The sequence below is a fragment of the Lissotriton helveticus genome, chromosome 3_1, assembly GCF_964261635.1.
Source record: "Lissotriton helveticus chromosome 3_1, aLisHel1.1, whole genome shotgun sequence".
In the NCBI taxonomy this organism is placed as follows: domain Eukaryota; kingdom Metazoa; phylum Chordata; class Amphibia; order Caudata; family Salamandridae; genus Lissotriton; species Lissotriton helveticus.
This window is the reverse complement of record NC_136061.1, coordinates 393,637,928-393,654,420: the sequence shown is the minus strand read 5'-3', so window position 1 is coordinate 393,654,420 and position 16,493 is coordinate 393,637,928. Positions and strand designations below refer to the sequence as shown.

The 16,493-nt window shown below is 43.9% G+C and overlaps 1 protein-coding gene across 1 annotated transcript in view; it reads left to right on the top strand.

Moving 5' to 3' along the window:
* Positions 1 to 16,493, top strand: part of DPH1 (diphthamide biosynthesis 1) — a 1,923,189-nt gene that overhangs the window by 177,267 nt on the left and 1,729,429 nt on the right. The window contains exon 2 of the mRNA XM_078680142.1: positions 9,728 to 9,880. Within this exon, the coding sequence (XP_078536268.1) occupies positions 9,728 to 9,880 (153 nt within the window). The remainder of the gene's footprint in view (positions 1 to 9,727; positions 9,881 to 16,493) is intronic.

Here is a 16,493-nt window from a genome sequence, read left to right as displayed (position 1 = left end):
GATGGTTTAGGATGTGCCGTTTTGCTTTGGAGTGGAACTGCAATGCCACGTGTATCAGAGAGGAATGCAAAGCTGTGGGAGATAGCTCCATTCACATTTGTGGTGGGACTTAAAGGGGAAAGTATCTTCCTAACAGTGTTGCTAAGAGAAGTGATGTCGATGTGTCTAGTGTCTTGAAACCAGGTGATTGCTCGTTATGGTTGACCCATTGCCACAGTGTGAGATTTGTATGGTGAGGGGAGTGAGGGAGTGATTAGATCAATTTACCAGGATTGCATCATTCGCTAAGAGCCTGTAGTCTTTGCAGATTATTAGGTCTCGTATGGAGCCTTTAGTGTGTGTTGGCCTAAGGTTATGTTGGATCATTGTTGAGGAGAGTGGAGGTGAAGTGGTTCATTGTAGAGTATTCGGTGGCGCCCCAGTGAAGGTTGAAGTCTCCTAGAAAGATAACTTTTTTACTCCAGGTGATTTAGTCAGTTATGAGGCCAGTGCATTCCTCGACAAAGCCCATGTTATTACCTGATGGGTGATAGATTGCATTTATTCTGAAGGAAGAGTTGTGTTAAGCATGTAGGTTTACAGTAAAGCGATACCAAAGGGGATAATGGACGGAGCATTTGAACAAATCAAACACTCACCCCCAATCAACTACTCTGGGTTTAATCCATCACCATTCTTTAGCTCACTCCATCACCCCAGTTCCGACATGGCCATATGCAAATCAGTTTGATCCTGTGCCTCATGGGAACAGTCCAGCCCGAACTGCGAAGCCATGTCTTCCCTGGAGCGGAAACATGCATCCTGGGACCAGTTTCGGCTTCATAACCTCATCAGCCAGGCTATTTTGAATCCAGTGGCAAAATGAGCAAGGGACCCACGTCTGGGCATACCCTGCCAACTTAGGGCGAACAAAGCGATACCAAAGGGGATGATGGACGGAGCGTTTGAGCAAATCAAACACTCACCCCCAGTCAACTGATCTGGGTTTAATCCATCACCATTCTTTAGCTCACTCCACCACCCCAGTTCAGACATGGCCATATGCAAATCAGTCAGACCCTGTGCCTCATGGGAACAGTCCAGCCCGAACTGCCCAGCCATGTCTTCCCTGGACCGGAATCAAGCATCCTGGGACTGGTTTCGGGTTCAGCCAGGCTATCTTGAATCCAGTGGCAAAGTGAGCAAGGGACCCACGTCTGGGCATACCCTGCCAACTTAGGGTGAACAAAGCGATACCAAAGGGGATGATGGACGGAGCGTTTGAGCAAATCAAACACTCCCCTTTGGTATTGCTTTGGTAACCCTTCCCAAGCCTCTAAGTGGTCCTAGGGCTGACCAACTTACTTATAACAAGCATTGGTATAGCCAATAGGTCTCGCCTTTGGGAACTTATAAGTGTTTAGCCATGCAACAGTTGATATTGTTGCACCAAGGATATTATGCTGGATAACTAAACACTTATAAGGTCCCAAAGACGAGACCTATTGGTTATGCCAATGCTTGTTTGAATTTGGTGTTGACTTTTCTTCACAGTGGAGCCTTTTGACTGTCTCATTTATGTTCCTTGAAGCTTTTAATTTTAAATTATTTTATTGGCAATATTGAATAGAAAATGAACAGTACACAGCATACACATGTAGGCACCATATTGTTTTAAAAAAAATGTAAACATTCCATCCAATCTTACACAGCTGGTCTGTTGTCCTGATTTAGCATAGCATTTAATCAGTCGCCAGCAATTATTGTAGATACGATGGTGCACCACGGGGTATCTTCAGCATCATGGTACCCTGGAAACAAAAAATGGAGGTGGCACTAGTGGGAAAAGGCCAGAAGGAGGGATAAAAAAACTAAAAAGGAGTGGAGACCAACAAGAGGAAAAACGAAGGGATGCCAGAGATGAGAGAAATCACATACATACACACATATGAGCCTCCTTTTCTTAGTTGAGCCCATTGGCTATCAGGGAAATTAAGCATTTTTCTTAAACCCAATACTAGCATCAGAATATCACGACAGCTATAACCTGATTGATGTTTTCCAAAAATGTTTGAGCCACCTCTGTACGCAATGTAGGACCGGCCATCCTGCAACACCTCTAATCACGTTGAGGAAAATTTGACCCCCTCCAAATACAACAGTTCTTGTCTGGCTTTCTGGTTCTCATTTCTTTTGACCTGTGTTGTGAACTAATGTTTGGGACACAAGAAGTCGTTTTTCATAAGCACAGCACTTTTAAGAATGGGATCCCTGGAGTCCATGTCCCTAACAACTTCAGTTGTAGTACCACCATCTTTCTTGTTTGCGAGACCCATCTGACTGGAGGGGTGTTTGATCGGGTCACCACAAGAGTGCTTGAGGGTTGGAGAGGTCCTAAGAACAAGAAGCCACTCTATTATTTCTGTCAATAGTGCAACAAGCAGTATAGCAGGATATCCCAAAATTCTAAAATTGATCTTGCATCTTGGATTTTCCAGGCTTTCAAGCTCTAACTTTGTTCCAGTCCCTACATGTTGAAACTCTGCATTTGCCCTCAGGTCTTCATCTAGGACTTCTACCCGACCCTCTATTTGCTGCATCCTCCTGCCAACTTCTTTGACTATGCTCTTTATTCCTTTCACTTTGGTCGCCATACATGCATGTTGAGCCACGACCTCCATAGACGCCGCTCTACTTTATCCAGATTTTTAAAATTGTGTCAAGAAGTGCTATCGCAATCTTCTGTTCCTCTGACAAACCACCTAAAGCTGTCTCAGGTCAGTTATCATGTCTCCTATCAAATTCTTACCTTGATGACTGGAAAATGTCCCTTTTGTCAGACATTATTCCAGCACAGGCAGTGTTCACCACTGTCAGAAATGAGTCAGTACTCTATCCGGTTGTGCTGTTGTCTACCTCATTTCATGTGAGCACCTCTTAGCTCACTCCCATGTTCAATTCCGGGTCCAGCCATGCTGTTGAGGCCCAGCCCAGTTCCAGTTTTACCAGTGTCGACAGCCCTCTCAGGATTTGTGCCCATTGGTTGCCCATAGTGCATCCACACCAGATGCTGTAATGTCTAACCTCTCTCACAGACTTTGCACCACCTAAATGGGGGGGAATGGAAGGGAGACATCAGTCTAACCAAGCACCATTTTGCCTTCCTCTCTGCCTGTTATGTTTCTTACAGGTACCCCAATATAGTAACTACACCTTTTACCTATATTTCCCCTGCCATTTCACTACACAACGATTCTTGGTACTGACCTTTTATCTAGTTATGGTACTGCTTAAAGACAATGGGTTTTTTCTGCGAAAGACTAGCCTCATTCATTATGCATGACGATTCTTGGAATCTCAGCAGGGCTACAATCTCCCGCATAATAACTATATATAAGGGCCATTCCTTCCGTCATCCTAGTCCGACATGACACAGCAAAGTAGATCCCATGAGGGTACCGCTCTGGGTATATAAACACCATATCTTTGCTGAGGTAGGGAGAGGAGAAAAAGGACTTCCATGCTGACACACTGACGTGAGACGCTGAGGTCCCTGCGCGCAGATACTCCAGCTCGCAGTGATCTGACCTCCCTCGCGGGGTGTCCATCTCGAGACCAAGACGGGGTCCCACAGTCTCTCACTTCAGATAATGGGGCTGAATTTATCCTAGAGCGATTCTTGGCTCTGACACCTACATGCATGCTAGGTACACTTAGGTACATCTAGTTAGGGTTGAATCGTAGGAGTATGCATCATTACTGTCATGTATTTATATACCTGCCTGTATTAATTGTTTTAGCACTACGTTAGGAATCAGCCATCCTTTTACTCTGTTGGTGCTTACAGTCATTTATATCTGTTTCTGTCTTATGGTTGTTTCAGCACACTTATTTTACAATAGAATGATGCTCGTTCAATAAATGCTTATTGAAAACGTCCCCACCGTTTATTCTTTGTGTCTCTCTGAGACAAAGTGAGCACGAGTGGCTGAGCGAAAAGTACTGTCCTGGTTCCATGATCCCTGATGGGACAGAGTTGTCATGTTCGATAGTTGCCACAAACTATTCTCTCCTTGGTAAGAGGAGTTTACAGTGGCCCTGTGAGCTAGTTGGTATACAGGCAAACATACCCAGTGGGGGTGTCTGGAATCAGTCTGGACACCTATCCCACAGTCTATGTTGTCTAAACACGCAGATCCTATATAGGCTTATAGGAACCACATGACATGGCTTCAGGCAAGAGAACTTTCAATACCTCCATCTCTGCATTCTCAGGACCCCTGTCCCATCCCCGGCTTTCTATGATAAAAGCAATTGCTATGCTATCACTCTCTTCAGGTGAAAAAAAAGCCAAGTAAGCTAACCTATGGCCATGGTTTACCGAGCCCAAAGAGCAACAGTCATTGTGCATACCACTTTGAAAATGAAAGTTTTTCTTATGACCATTACTTTGGCTAGGAGGATAGGTGAATTTCAAGCAAACTGCCTTTCAAAGTTTTTTCTTGAGGAGGTGGTGTTACAAATATGAATTTCATTTCTATCTAAATGAGTACCTCAGAAATTTCTCTTTTGCATTTCCTCCTCCACACCCTTCGAAAACATCAAGAGCATTGGTGAGGTTGCATCATACAGATCCACGTAAAGTGCTGATAATATCAGAAGAGGTCTAAAGGGTAGAGGGATGGTGAACATTTGTTGGCTTCTGAGGGCTGAAACCGAGAAGGCTGTGACACACTATGGGTGGGTGGGTGATCTTTTGCATTTACCTGTACACTAAATTGTACTATAAACTGACAGAGAAAAGTGACTCCTGTAGTGGTTAGGACTCACTTTACAAGAGAAAACGAAGTTGCATATTTTGCATGCGTTGATTTCCTATTCTGAATATCTGTCAGGTGCCTGATTGCTTGCATGAAGCATTACTGTCGCAACCTTGATGTGCGGTTGAAGGTTCAATTTGGTAAAGCTGACCTCCAGTAATTGTGTATCTGAGCTGTATTGGCTATCATGAGATACACCTTATGCATGGTTGCTGTTTTCCAACCTATTCTCTAGGCATTTTTTCTCCCATACTCACGATGAAGAAACTGCAGAAAAGTCAAGGCTACAAGTGTTACATACCTTCGTATACTAAATCCCATTCTGGTGAGGTTTATGTGGAAATGGGGCACACTGTGGTAATCTTTATAACCTTTTGAGAGGGAAGAGCACTCCGATGGTCTCTCTTGGGAGCCTCCAAACAAATGTTGATGGTATTGAAGCTAATGTGTTTGCGATGGAATGCAAACTAGAGGCTTTCACAATGAGGGTGGATATAAGAATTTTTTGAGTGCCTTACTAAAATCCACAACTGTAGAGCGGCATCTTTATTAAGTGTTAAAGATAGACTGAATGATTTAAAAATGATAGGATTCTAATATTTGCTTGCTAGTCTGGTGTAATGATGGCGACGACTCTTATTTGAGATCCGCTATTTAGGCTTTTTAGTTTTTTTTAGAGTGGCGGTATCTATAACTGATGGTTCTTTCTTTATATCGCTGAAATGCTTTGTGCTATTGTAGGAAAGTAGGTTTCTGTTGCAGTAACCCTGTCACTTTTTTTGCTAGATTTCTGATGCACTTTGACCTGATGTGCCCTAGGTCCCTGCCAATCAGATTCTCAGAGCCTGTGTTCTTTCCCATAACTGTACCCCCGATTGGCACCTCTCTGGCCACATGTAAGTCCCTTGTAAAAGGTACATTGGTACTAAGGGCACTGTGACCAGGGAAGGCTTCTAAAGGCTGCAGCACATATTGTGCCACCCTTAGAGTTCCTGTACCTTAACACACACACACACACACACACACACACACACACACACACACACACACACACACACACACACACACACACACACACTGCCATTGCAGGCTGCGAATTTTGGTGCAGAGAAAAATGAAGCGTCGACATGGCACACATACCAAGTGCCATGCCTGCAAACCACTGTCTATGGTATAGGTCAGACACCCCTCTAGGTGGGTGCACTATACCACTGGTGAGGGTACAGTTGCATGAGCACTGTACCCCTACAGTGTCTAAGTCCATTCATAGACATTGTAAGTTCAGTAAAGCTATAAAACGTATATAGTCTGGAAGTTTGTCATTACGATCTCCATAGCACCCTAATGGCTTTACTGAATTCTGGGAAGTTTGGTAGCAAACTTCTCATCATAATAAACCCATACTGATGCCAGTGTGGGATTTATTATACCATGCACTCAGAAGACAACTTGGAGATGTCCCCTGGAAAACGAAACGCCTCTCGTGGGTTCCTTGACTGGTAAACACCAGCCTGCCACCACAAGACAAGTTTCTGGACCCCTGGGGTGGGAAGCTTCGCTCACTGAGCCCAGAAACAAAGCCTTTACTTGGCAGAGGTGTTCACACCTCCCCCTGGTCAGGAAGAGCCATCTGAGGCAGGGGAGCTTTAACAGCCTTGCTGCCTTTGTAATGTGACTCCCAGCCTCTCCTGCTATCAGGAGCAGGCCCCCTACCTGTCTCCCCTCCTTTTTAGCAGGTGGTCAGGCAGGAATAATTAGAACAGCCTAGAAGGTGTGCCCAACTCTGCCAACCCCATCACTCAGGTGGGGGGGGAAAGGGGGGCAAAGTGTAGCCCAATCTTAAGTGCTCGAATTTTGCAGATGACAGGCACTCTCCAATTAGGGTTAGGGATGGTGCCCACTCCCCCACTTGGTTTGAGCACACCAAGGGTTTAGTCACCCTAAGGCTACTTACCTCGAGACCCTTAAATGCCTCCTAAAGTTGAGGGGGCAGTCCTTAACCTTAATGATGTAGATACTTATGGGTTCCCTTTGTTCTTGTTGTAGCCTTGAGGAAGACGGTGGGAGATTCACCCTAAGACGAAATACGTGTTGGCTACATTAGCTACATCTGTCATTTGGATAGACTCCAGTGTTCATGAGGCTCGGAATACAAATTCTGAAGTACAACGATGTGTAACTGGCTGTGATTTTGCTGAAGTAAAATTAGACACTTTGAATTAAAAGATGAATTCTCTACGACTAAATACTTGTGAACTTTGAATCTTATTAGACATTTGCTCAGGATAAAGACTTTTGTTTGAATGACATTTGGGACTTTTTAGTCTACAAATGTTGAAACGTGGATGGCCGTTTTTTCTTTATCCTTCTGAGCACTATGAAAACTAATGCTGTGTTAACCTGTTAACAGTCTTGCACAAAATTTGACCTGGCCTCGCTCCCCTTACCAGTAGCCCTGAACTAAGAAGGCAGATTCCCGCAACCTACAAAGAAAGACGAAGACGACGCCCAGCAGGTGAGATTGCAGAGAACAACTGACTTAGCCCCAGCCCTACTGGCCGTCTGCAGTTTCCAGAGATCCTGCGCCAAAAATCACCTTGTCCTGCAGCCAAAGACCTCCAGAACCCCTGGGTGGACTGCCTGCCTTCAACAAAGACCGGATCTTCTGTGAACAGCAGCTCTGTTCAAAAGCATCTCCAAAGAAAGACTCTGAGCCTGCTGAGGGCAAAGAAACCTGACACCTGGCTCTACCACTGCACCGACGCCAACAGCTCGGATCCGAGTGGCCCACAGATCCCAGGGAGGTCCCCCAGCAGTGTTCCAGAGTCCAATTTCACCATGGGTTAACCCCTTGGTTAACCCCTCCAGGACTCCCCGACGTCACCTGAAGCCTCTGCACGGACTCCCCCCATGCCCCATGCCCCTCCCCCCCCAACCCCTCCGTGAGTGACCGGTAACATGAAATCTGACCTCAAAAGGCACCCCTGCATCCGGCCACCCTGCACCTTGAAGAAGAGGATTTGAGGTGCACCTATGTCCTCGGGCTCTCCAAAATACCTACCCAGCTGTTGGTTCCTCCTGGAAGACTTCCTGGACCCAGCCTGCAGCCAAAATCCAAAACCTTCAACTCCCATTGAAAACAACAGGGCTCCAGATGCCAAATCAGTACTCTGCACCCAGCTGCCCCTGTGCCGCTGTGGGTGCACCTTGTGTACTAACTTGGATCCCCTTTGCCCTGAGCTTAAGTCCAGCGGCTTTTCTCCCTAACCTTGTAACCACCAAGTGGAGGCCCCTACTTCCCATTGGATAACATTGGGCTCAGCACTCTGCACCCGGGCCTGTATTGTTTTTGCAAGGTATTATTTCACTTACCTGCACCAGGCCTGGCTTGGTTTTAGAAATGAAATACAACTAAATAATATTCTTTTATACAAACAACTTGGTCTGAGTTCAGTCTTTGAGTGTTTGACATCATTTCTTGCCTGAGTGTGTACAATAAATACCTAACACTTCCCTTTGAAAAAGCCTTACTGCTCGCTCACACTACTGTGGAAATTTACATTTTTAGGGGCACACTGGTGCAGGGTCACCCTTTTGTCCATGGGTTCAGAGACCAACAAAATAGAGATCAGCACTGGAGTTGGAAATAAATAACAAGTTAATTAATCACTCATGAGTGGGACCACATCCACACAGCACTCTCAAGTGCTGCCTGAGGTAGTAAACTGGCTTCACAAACCAGTGCCCTTTTTATACAGGTTTTGTGCATTGTAAGCATGTGAACATAAATCGGAAGAACAAGTTTTAGAAATAGTTATCAGCAAACAAGGGCAGATGAGTAACTGCACGGTCAGCAAAGTGGGAGGGGGAACAGGAGTGCTTACGGCAGCAGTAAATGATTGACAGTTAACAAGTTTACTGGCAGCTACAAACTCTCAGCACAGACATTGCTTTTAGCTGAGTCAGGAAGTCAACTAAAATAGATAGCACAAGCAGAGTGAAAAGTTGAAAGAATTACGAAGGAAACTTAAATTGACTCCACAGCCAAAATGGCTGACGCTTATGCCAAGAAAAATATTACACGTTTTCCACACTACCACAAGCTATTTTCTACTTTAGCCTCTTCCAACATTTGGGGATCCCCTGGACTCTTTGCACACTATACCTTACTTTGGTATAGTATATATAGAGCCAGCTTCTTACAGCGATTGCCTGTGGGAAGGAGAAGGAAAAGTTATTTAGGTTCAGTAATGTTATTTCAGATGTTACTTCCTGCAGAATTATCATCAGCGTCCCTTCTCTAATGAGGTTTGTGTTTGACAGATGTTTTTGTTGGTTTTCTGTAAGGTCCACCATTTTTGTTTGATTTCTATATGGTGGTTAAAAATGACATAAATGTAGTGGGGAGTAGGCATTTGTTTAGTTGCTATGTGACAACTTTTTATGACGCCGATGACTCTGTAGTCCGACAATTCATGTGCATTTGGAGCCAGGGAGGAATTGTGGTTAATAAATAAAAAAAATAAAAAAATTACAGATCCAGTTTGACACCAGGGAGCACTGTCTATGATAAGTAATATGTGCAGTGATCAATTATCTGTCAGATCATCATAGAAAACAAGTAACTTTTCCAACAACTATCGATAGAAAGTCACCTCTGAGAGACTCCACCCTGCTGTCTCACAAATCCTTGGTCCAGGGGCTGATCAAGACATTGCTACAGCAACTTCTGAGAAGCAAATGTTTACGCTTTGAAACTCTATTTCTATGTTTTATGGGCAATGATGGTTTGAAGTCCATGTTCTATCTCTCCCAGTGAATGTACTTGTGTTGCCTATCCCATAAATGTTGTGGGTGTGCGGTGAGAGGGATGAAGGATGTCAAGAGGATCCTACAATTTGGGCTCACTTCTATTTCTCTTCTCCTAGCTCGAGCTCCACGCAGACGAGTGGCCAACCAGATTCCAGAGGAAATCCTGAACAACCATGAGCTTCAGGAAGCGGTTGGCACTCTCCCCAGCAACTACAACTTTGAGATCTATAAAACGATCTGGAGGATCCAACAAACTGGAGCCAAAAGAGGTGAGTAGACCGCACAGGATTGGTGGCAGAGTGGTCTGGCGGCAGGTATGGTCAGTTTAGCTGGTGGGAACCAAGACAGTTGAAGAAGTATTCACTGCATGTTTGTAAATTTTGGCTATTTTGGGGGATGATTCGTAATTACATCTTTCTCAAAAACAATGCTGTTCCTAATTTTTTTTTGTTTTTGCTTATTCTTTTCTTAAGTATTCCACAGTTTCATCCGTCAGTGGGTACATAAAACGTGGGTACTCAAACACTATTTGTGTTTGAGTGTTCCCAGATATTTGGGGTGCAAGCTGGGTATAAGCATTGGTCAGTGTTGAGGATGATGCTGAGGGCAAAAGGGGTCATGCTGGAATCTCAGATCGGGGTGTGGGACTGTTAGATCATTACTAGAAGTTAAAGAAAGAAGATGCGTAGAGTGATAGTGAGCTTTATTTTTTTTTAGGTAGCAATAGCTACAATTGTTGACGGCATGGAAGGTAAAAAGTAAGATGTTGAAGGCTATTTGCTTATAGATGGACAACTAGTATAGTTTTGCCGAACGGAGAGTGATAAATGTGTGAGAGGAAATATTAAGAAAAAGGCGTGGAGACAAATTTAGAAAGATTTGAAGATACTGTAAAACATATTGAGGAGTTCCCAAATAAAGTGCATTTCTATAGTCTAATCTGAAGATGGTGAGGATGACCGCTTTAAGTGATGTCCGAGGGAGCAGAAGAACATTTCATAGCATTGTGAGACAGTGAAAAGAAATGGCTGAGATCTGATTGATTTGACATTGTAGAGAAAGATTGTTGTGTAAGTAAACAAGTGAAGGCTTTTGGCTGATTCAACAAGAGTTAAGCATTGTTCAAGTGCAATAGACCACAAAACTGAGCACCAGATTGAATTGTCCCGATCAAACATAAGGACCTCAGTGTTGTCTCTGTTTAATTTGAGACCATTTGTAATCATCCACCTGCCAACCTGCCCCATTCAGTTGCCAGGTGGCTACTGCATGGAGCAACAAAGCGGGTATGGTGACGAGAACTCTTATGTCACCAGTGTAAGAGATGATTTCACAGCCCTGAGCACAGACAAGCAGTGCAAGGGAAGAAACATAAAAACTGAAACTGGTGGATCTTAGTGAGAAGCCTTGAAGAATATTAGATTTCATGGTAGTGAAGTATGATCTAAACGGGTGAAGGGAGATAGCCTGTGAGCTATCAGAAAGAAATTACTGAACCATTTTAAGGCTTCCTTACAGATACTGATATCCAAAAGGTGAGCAATCAGGTTGGGTTGTGATACCATGTGTAGAGAAATCTTGAAGAAACCAGATGGTAGAGTCGCCCTGGTCTAGTGTCGTTCTGATGTCATCCAGTGCAAATTCAGTGCTATGGCCAGAAGTTCGATTGAGATGAATCAAGAAGGGTATTGGTTTCCCGATAACTGAAGATTGACCACTTTTTGATAAAGAAAAATGTAAGAGAGAGATATCTAAAAAAAAAATAATGGAATCTGCAGATGTCTTTTTTCAGTAAAGGTATCAGGAGGGCTCACTGCCAGTGATCTGGAACTGTCGCAGTGGCAGGAGATAGATTACATAATTTGGTCAAGGCTGGACAGATCACATCTTTAGCAATGGAGAGAACGGTGGGAGGACAGAGAACCAATGGACATCCTGATTTGATATTGGTTATTAGGGACTTGACCTGTTCAATGGGAAGTGTTGCAAATTCAGTCATAGAAGACTCCGTTTCCGAGACAGTACGGGTAGTCAAATCTGGAGGGGGCTTAGAGAACGGCTGAGGGGAAAAGCTTGAATATATTTTGGCAAATATATCTAAGAAAAAATAGGATATATCATTGCACAGTTGCTGGGATGGGATAGTAGCGTTGTCATGCATGAGGTTTAAGAGTTTTTTTAACAATGAGAAACATATCATGGACTGTATGTTTGGAAGTTCCTATCTTGTTCGTGGCGAAGGCAGTGCAGGCTGATCTGATGAGTAGTTAATACATATTAATCTTTTGACAATCTATTGATTTGTCATCAGAGTGCTTTTCCGCTATAAGTGTTGTGAGCTCTTACAGTTTCGTTTGGCGACTCACAGTTCTGTATTATCCCAAGGAGAGGAGGAATATGTCCTGTGAGTTTTGTTAGGCAATAGAGCTACAGAACTGAGAGGAAGAGAGACCTAGGTATTGCAGTCAGCTGTGCGAATGGAGATTTATGATGGAGTAGGGGAGCAAGCCAATGCAGAAGACTGATTCGAAGGACTAACCTTAGCCTAAGGGTGTTATATTTGTGTGTGTTTTGCTAGCATTTTTGGAAGCTGTATGCAATAACTAACTATTTTAATGGGAACTGTGAAATGGTGAGACTGTGCCAGAGGAACTGGAGTTTCCAATTTGAGATAGAAATGATTTGTAGAAACCAGATCAAGTGAGTGACCTGCTTGATGCATGAGGCCAAACACTAATTGGAAAATAATCTTAATTTCAAACAGTTCCTTCTTCCAGATGGTAATTAAGATGATTGAAGTATGGGGAAATCTGCCACTATTAATATGTGTCTGGTCAAAAAGCAAGATAAGGCAGAGGAGAAAACGATCTTGGGGCCAATTGGGTGGTAATTCAGGGCACCGATAAAGGTGGTAGACAGATTATATGTAAGTGACCATAGCAATCACTTAGCATATGTGAAGTTTTTACTTTCAATAATTGTGCAGATCATATAGGCTCAGTGAACAATGGCGATCCAGCTTCCTAGCCTATGTCAGTGGTAGGATTGCCACTTTTTCCAGACAAAGATACCGGCCACCTGCCCACATTTAAAGGTTCTGTAAAGACCAGGACCTGATTCTTAAGTGGAACTTTATTTGAAATATCTGTATTCATTTTTAACATGCCATTTCCACCTTTGTTTAATTATAAGGCAGGGGTCATTAGGGCAGCTGTAGAAAACATTTTAAAGTGTTTTCTTGTAACACTTACTGTGCTAACTTTAGGCGATTTAAAAAAAAAATTGAACCTGTGGGACACGCCCAGGGTTCTCTATTTGGTCCAAACGTGAGTTTATATGGTGTAGAGATTGATAAAGTTCAGATAGAGATCTACTGAAATCTTGCATGAGAGAAGTGACGTCCTTGCAGAACTCTGTAGAGTGTGTGGTTATCTTCTTTGCGGCTGGGGTTTGAGCCCACGCCAGCTTTGAGTATTGAGGACTGTTGCGGGTCTGGTTTCTGTAGCATGTCTTTTATTGAGGCGTGTGTGGGAGTCTTCATTTTTGTGGACAATCCTTAACAAAAGAGGGAGAGGGAGAGGAAGGTGTGGATTCTGTCTCCCCTAGTAATTATCATAAACAAAAGGAATCCACAAGGTGGAAGGTGGTTGCTACCACAATGGTGGGGAGCAACCTGGGTTGTTAAAATACCCCTCACACACCAACAGGCCCCTTGGTGTCATGCTTCATCATCGGGGTCTTCGCAAAACCTCTACGGAATGCGGCGTGCTACGACTTCACGGCTACGCAGGAGCACTTTTAGGTGAACTATGTGTTTGGTGTGTGTGGGTAAACAATGTGAGTGGTGAGGTGAAGGTGAAAAAATTAAAAAATACCTGGCACGTGAGTACAGAAAAATTTATTAAGTCTCCGGCTGGTATTATTAAAAGAGTGCTGTGATGGTTGTGGTCTACTGATTAGGGTAACCCAACCATGTCAGTGCGTCGACATGTTTCGGAGTTTGAAGAACTCCTTCTTCAGGACGAGGATATGCACTACTTATCCCCACCTTACTCACATGTGTGTAGATATAAAAGTGTGCTCTACAAAAAAAGATATGGTGAAAATGTACCTATCTATGTTTAAAATAAGGTCCGTTGCGCCCAATTGGCGATTCAAGACACCTGAAAACAGAAAAGTCAAATCAAAAACAAGAAATTACATGTTTTTTTAAACTTTTTGCTGTGTGAAATACACAGGGGGTAACAAGGAACAAAAGTGAAGGTCCAGGAACCCTGAAAAAAGGAAAAAACGAAAAAACGAATAACACAATAAACAAGACACACAATCAGGCATAATATCTGGTGGGACCACTGAGGGAAGAAGGTCCTCATACAGATGTATTGCTTACTTATGGACAGAGGTTTACATGGCCTCATGAGCCACAGCGTGTAGGGGGGGTCCGTTCTGCCAGGTAAGGCAACCTATGAGGTATTCAAGGAAATGGATCAATATGATGTAAACCCTCGTTTTTGTTGAAAGTATTACACACCACATCCACACATTCATTCACACTCACGGTTACTTTCAGGGCTTCCTGACTTCCTCCCTCTTCACGCGGCTCCGACGAGTGAATTATGAGTTACAGGGAGGGTTATTTATAGTCTAGAAAGAATCAATTGGCCGCTAATTGAAGGCGGAACCAGCCCATAAAAGTATAATGCTTGTGGGCTCTTTGTCGCTTCTGCGCGCATCCGGGATGTGTTCCCGCACGACCACGCATGCGCGCCTGAGTGGTTGAGGCCGGCCGCGCATGCGCGGTAGTGTATCATCGCTGCTCGCCTGATGCGCATGCGCAAAGGAAAGACGCATGTGTCTTGGTATACGGAGGATGTTTTCAGCGATAACTTTGGGTGATTGCTACAGGATTTTAAACTGCTGGAAATGCTTGAAAAAGTGGTCAAACAGATCCTTATTTTGGGAGATTGTAGGAAAAAGACTACTGTCAGTACAGAGATCGAGTTTATCGCTACTGTAATTTGTGAGAAAGGGGAATGGTCAGGGTATTGACATGAGTCAAATAATAAAAATGAAAGAATATATATATATATAAAGAGGAAACTATATACATATACATAAGGGGAAGCATGTTTCAGAAGCTTGACACATCGGCTACATAGGTTCTGATCACAAAACCCCCAATTGAGTTGTCGGTGCAGCTATTCCATGTAAATCTAGTTTATGCAGCACGGTCACCTAAGTGATGAGTTTAGACTCATTCAGGTAGATACCGCATGGCCGTTAGTAGGCGTATTTGGCAGGTCTCATGGGTTTCTTAGCGTACTTGGCTCCATGGGATGGAGTCGTTCAACCCTGTCACGTCTGAGCCCAGACGAAACACCCATCTCTGTTCTTTCTCAAATAAGCCCCTTTCTGATGGTAACTGCTCAATAACAGTCCAATGTATGTCGTTCACACAGTGCTGTGCTTCAAGAAAATGAGATGCCATTTTTGTTGTCTGTTTTTTGCACCTTACATTGCTCTTGTGTTCGTTAATTCTCGTTTTCACTGCACGTGTGGTCATTCCTACATACTCCTTGCCGCAAGGGCACGTGATGAGATACACCACGTTGCGGCTATTGCAATTTGTGACTGCTCGTTGTTCCCATTTTTCGCCATTCTTAAATTCTAGAGTCAGACTTTTCGTGGTCAAATGGCAGTTGTTACAGTTCCCACATGGATAATGCCCGTGTAGTCCTTTCAGCCTTGTCTGATGTACTGCATCGGTTTTCGGTCTAGTGTGGACCAGAATGTCCTTCAGGTTTCTTCCCCTTCTATGGGCAAAGATGGGTTTTTCCAAATCCAGATTTACACTAGACGGTTATTGTTCCTGGCTCTTTTCATTGCCCGGGTTATGATCTTGTCTGGGTATTTTCTCTGTTGTAGTTTTTTACTCAGGTCCAGAGCCTGAATTTTGTACTTCCCCGGCGAAACTGCAGCGATGTGGGGAAGTACAAAATCCAGGCTCTGGACCTGAGTAAAAAACTAAACCGTGAAGCTCTACTGGATGACAACCCACCAAAAGAGGAATCAGGCAGACCAGTCTGTATCACGACCTACAATCCTGTGTCAAACCAGGTATCCAAACTAATAAACAAACATTGGCGCATCCTGACTAGTGTAAATCTGGATTTGGAAAAACCCATCTTTGCCCATAGAAGGGGAAGAAACCTGAAGGACATTCTGGTCCACACTAGACCGAAAACCGATGCAGTACATCAGACAAGGCTGAAAGGACTACACGGGCATTATCCATGTGGGAACTGTAACAACTGCCATTTGACCACGAAAAGTCTGACTCTAGAATTTAAGAATGGCGAAAAATGGGAACAACGAGCAGTCACAAATTGCAATAGCCGCAACGTGGTGTATCTCATCACGTGCCCTTGCGGCAAGGAGTATGTAGGAATGACCACACGTGCAGTGAAAACGAGAATTAACGAACACAAGAGCAATGTAAGGTGCAAAAAACAGACAACAAAAATGGCATCTCATTTTCTTGAAGCACAGCACTGTGTGAACGACATACATTGGACTGTTATTGAGCAGTTACCATCAGAAAGGGGCTTATTTGAGAAAGAACAGAGATGGGTGTTTCGTCTGGGCTCAGACGTGACAGGGTTGAACGACTCCATCCCATGGAGCCAAGTACGCTAAGAAACCCATGAGACCTGCCAAATACGCCTACTAACGGCCATGCGGTATCTACCTGAATGAGTCTAAACTCATCACTTAGGTGACCGTGCTGCATAAACTAGATTTACATGGAATAGCTGCACCGACAACTCAATTGGGGGTTTTGTGATCAGAACCTATGTAGCCGATGTGTCAAGCTTCTGAAAC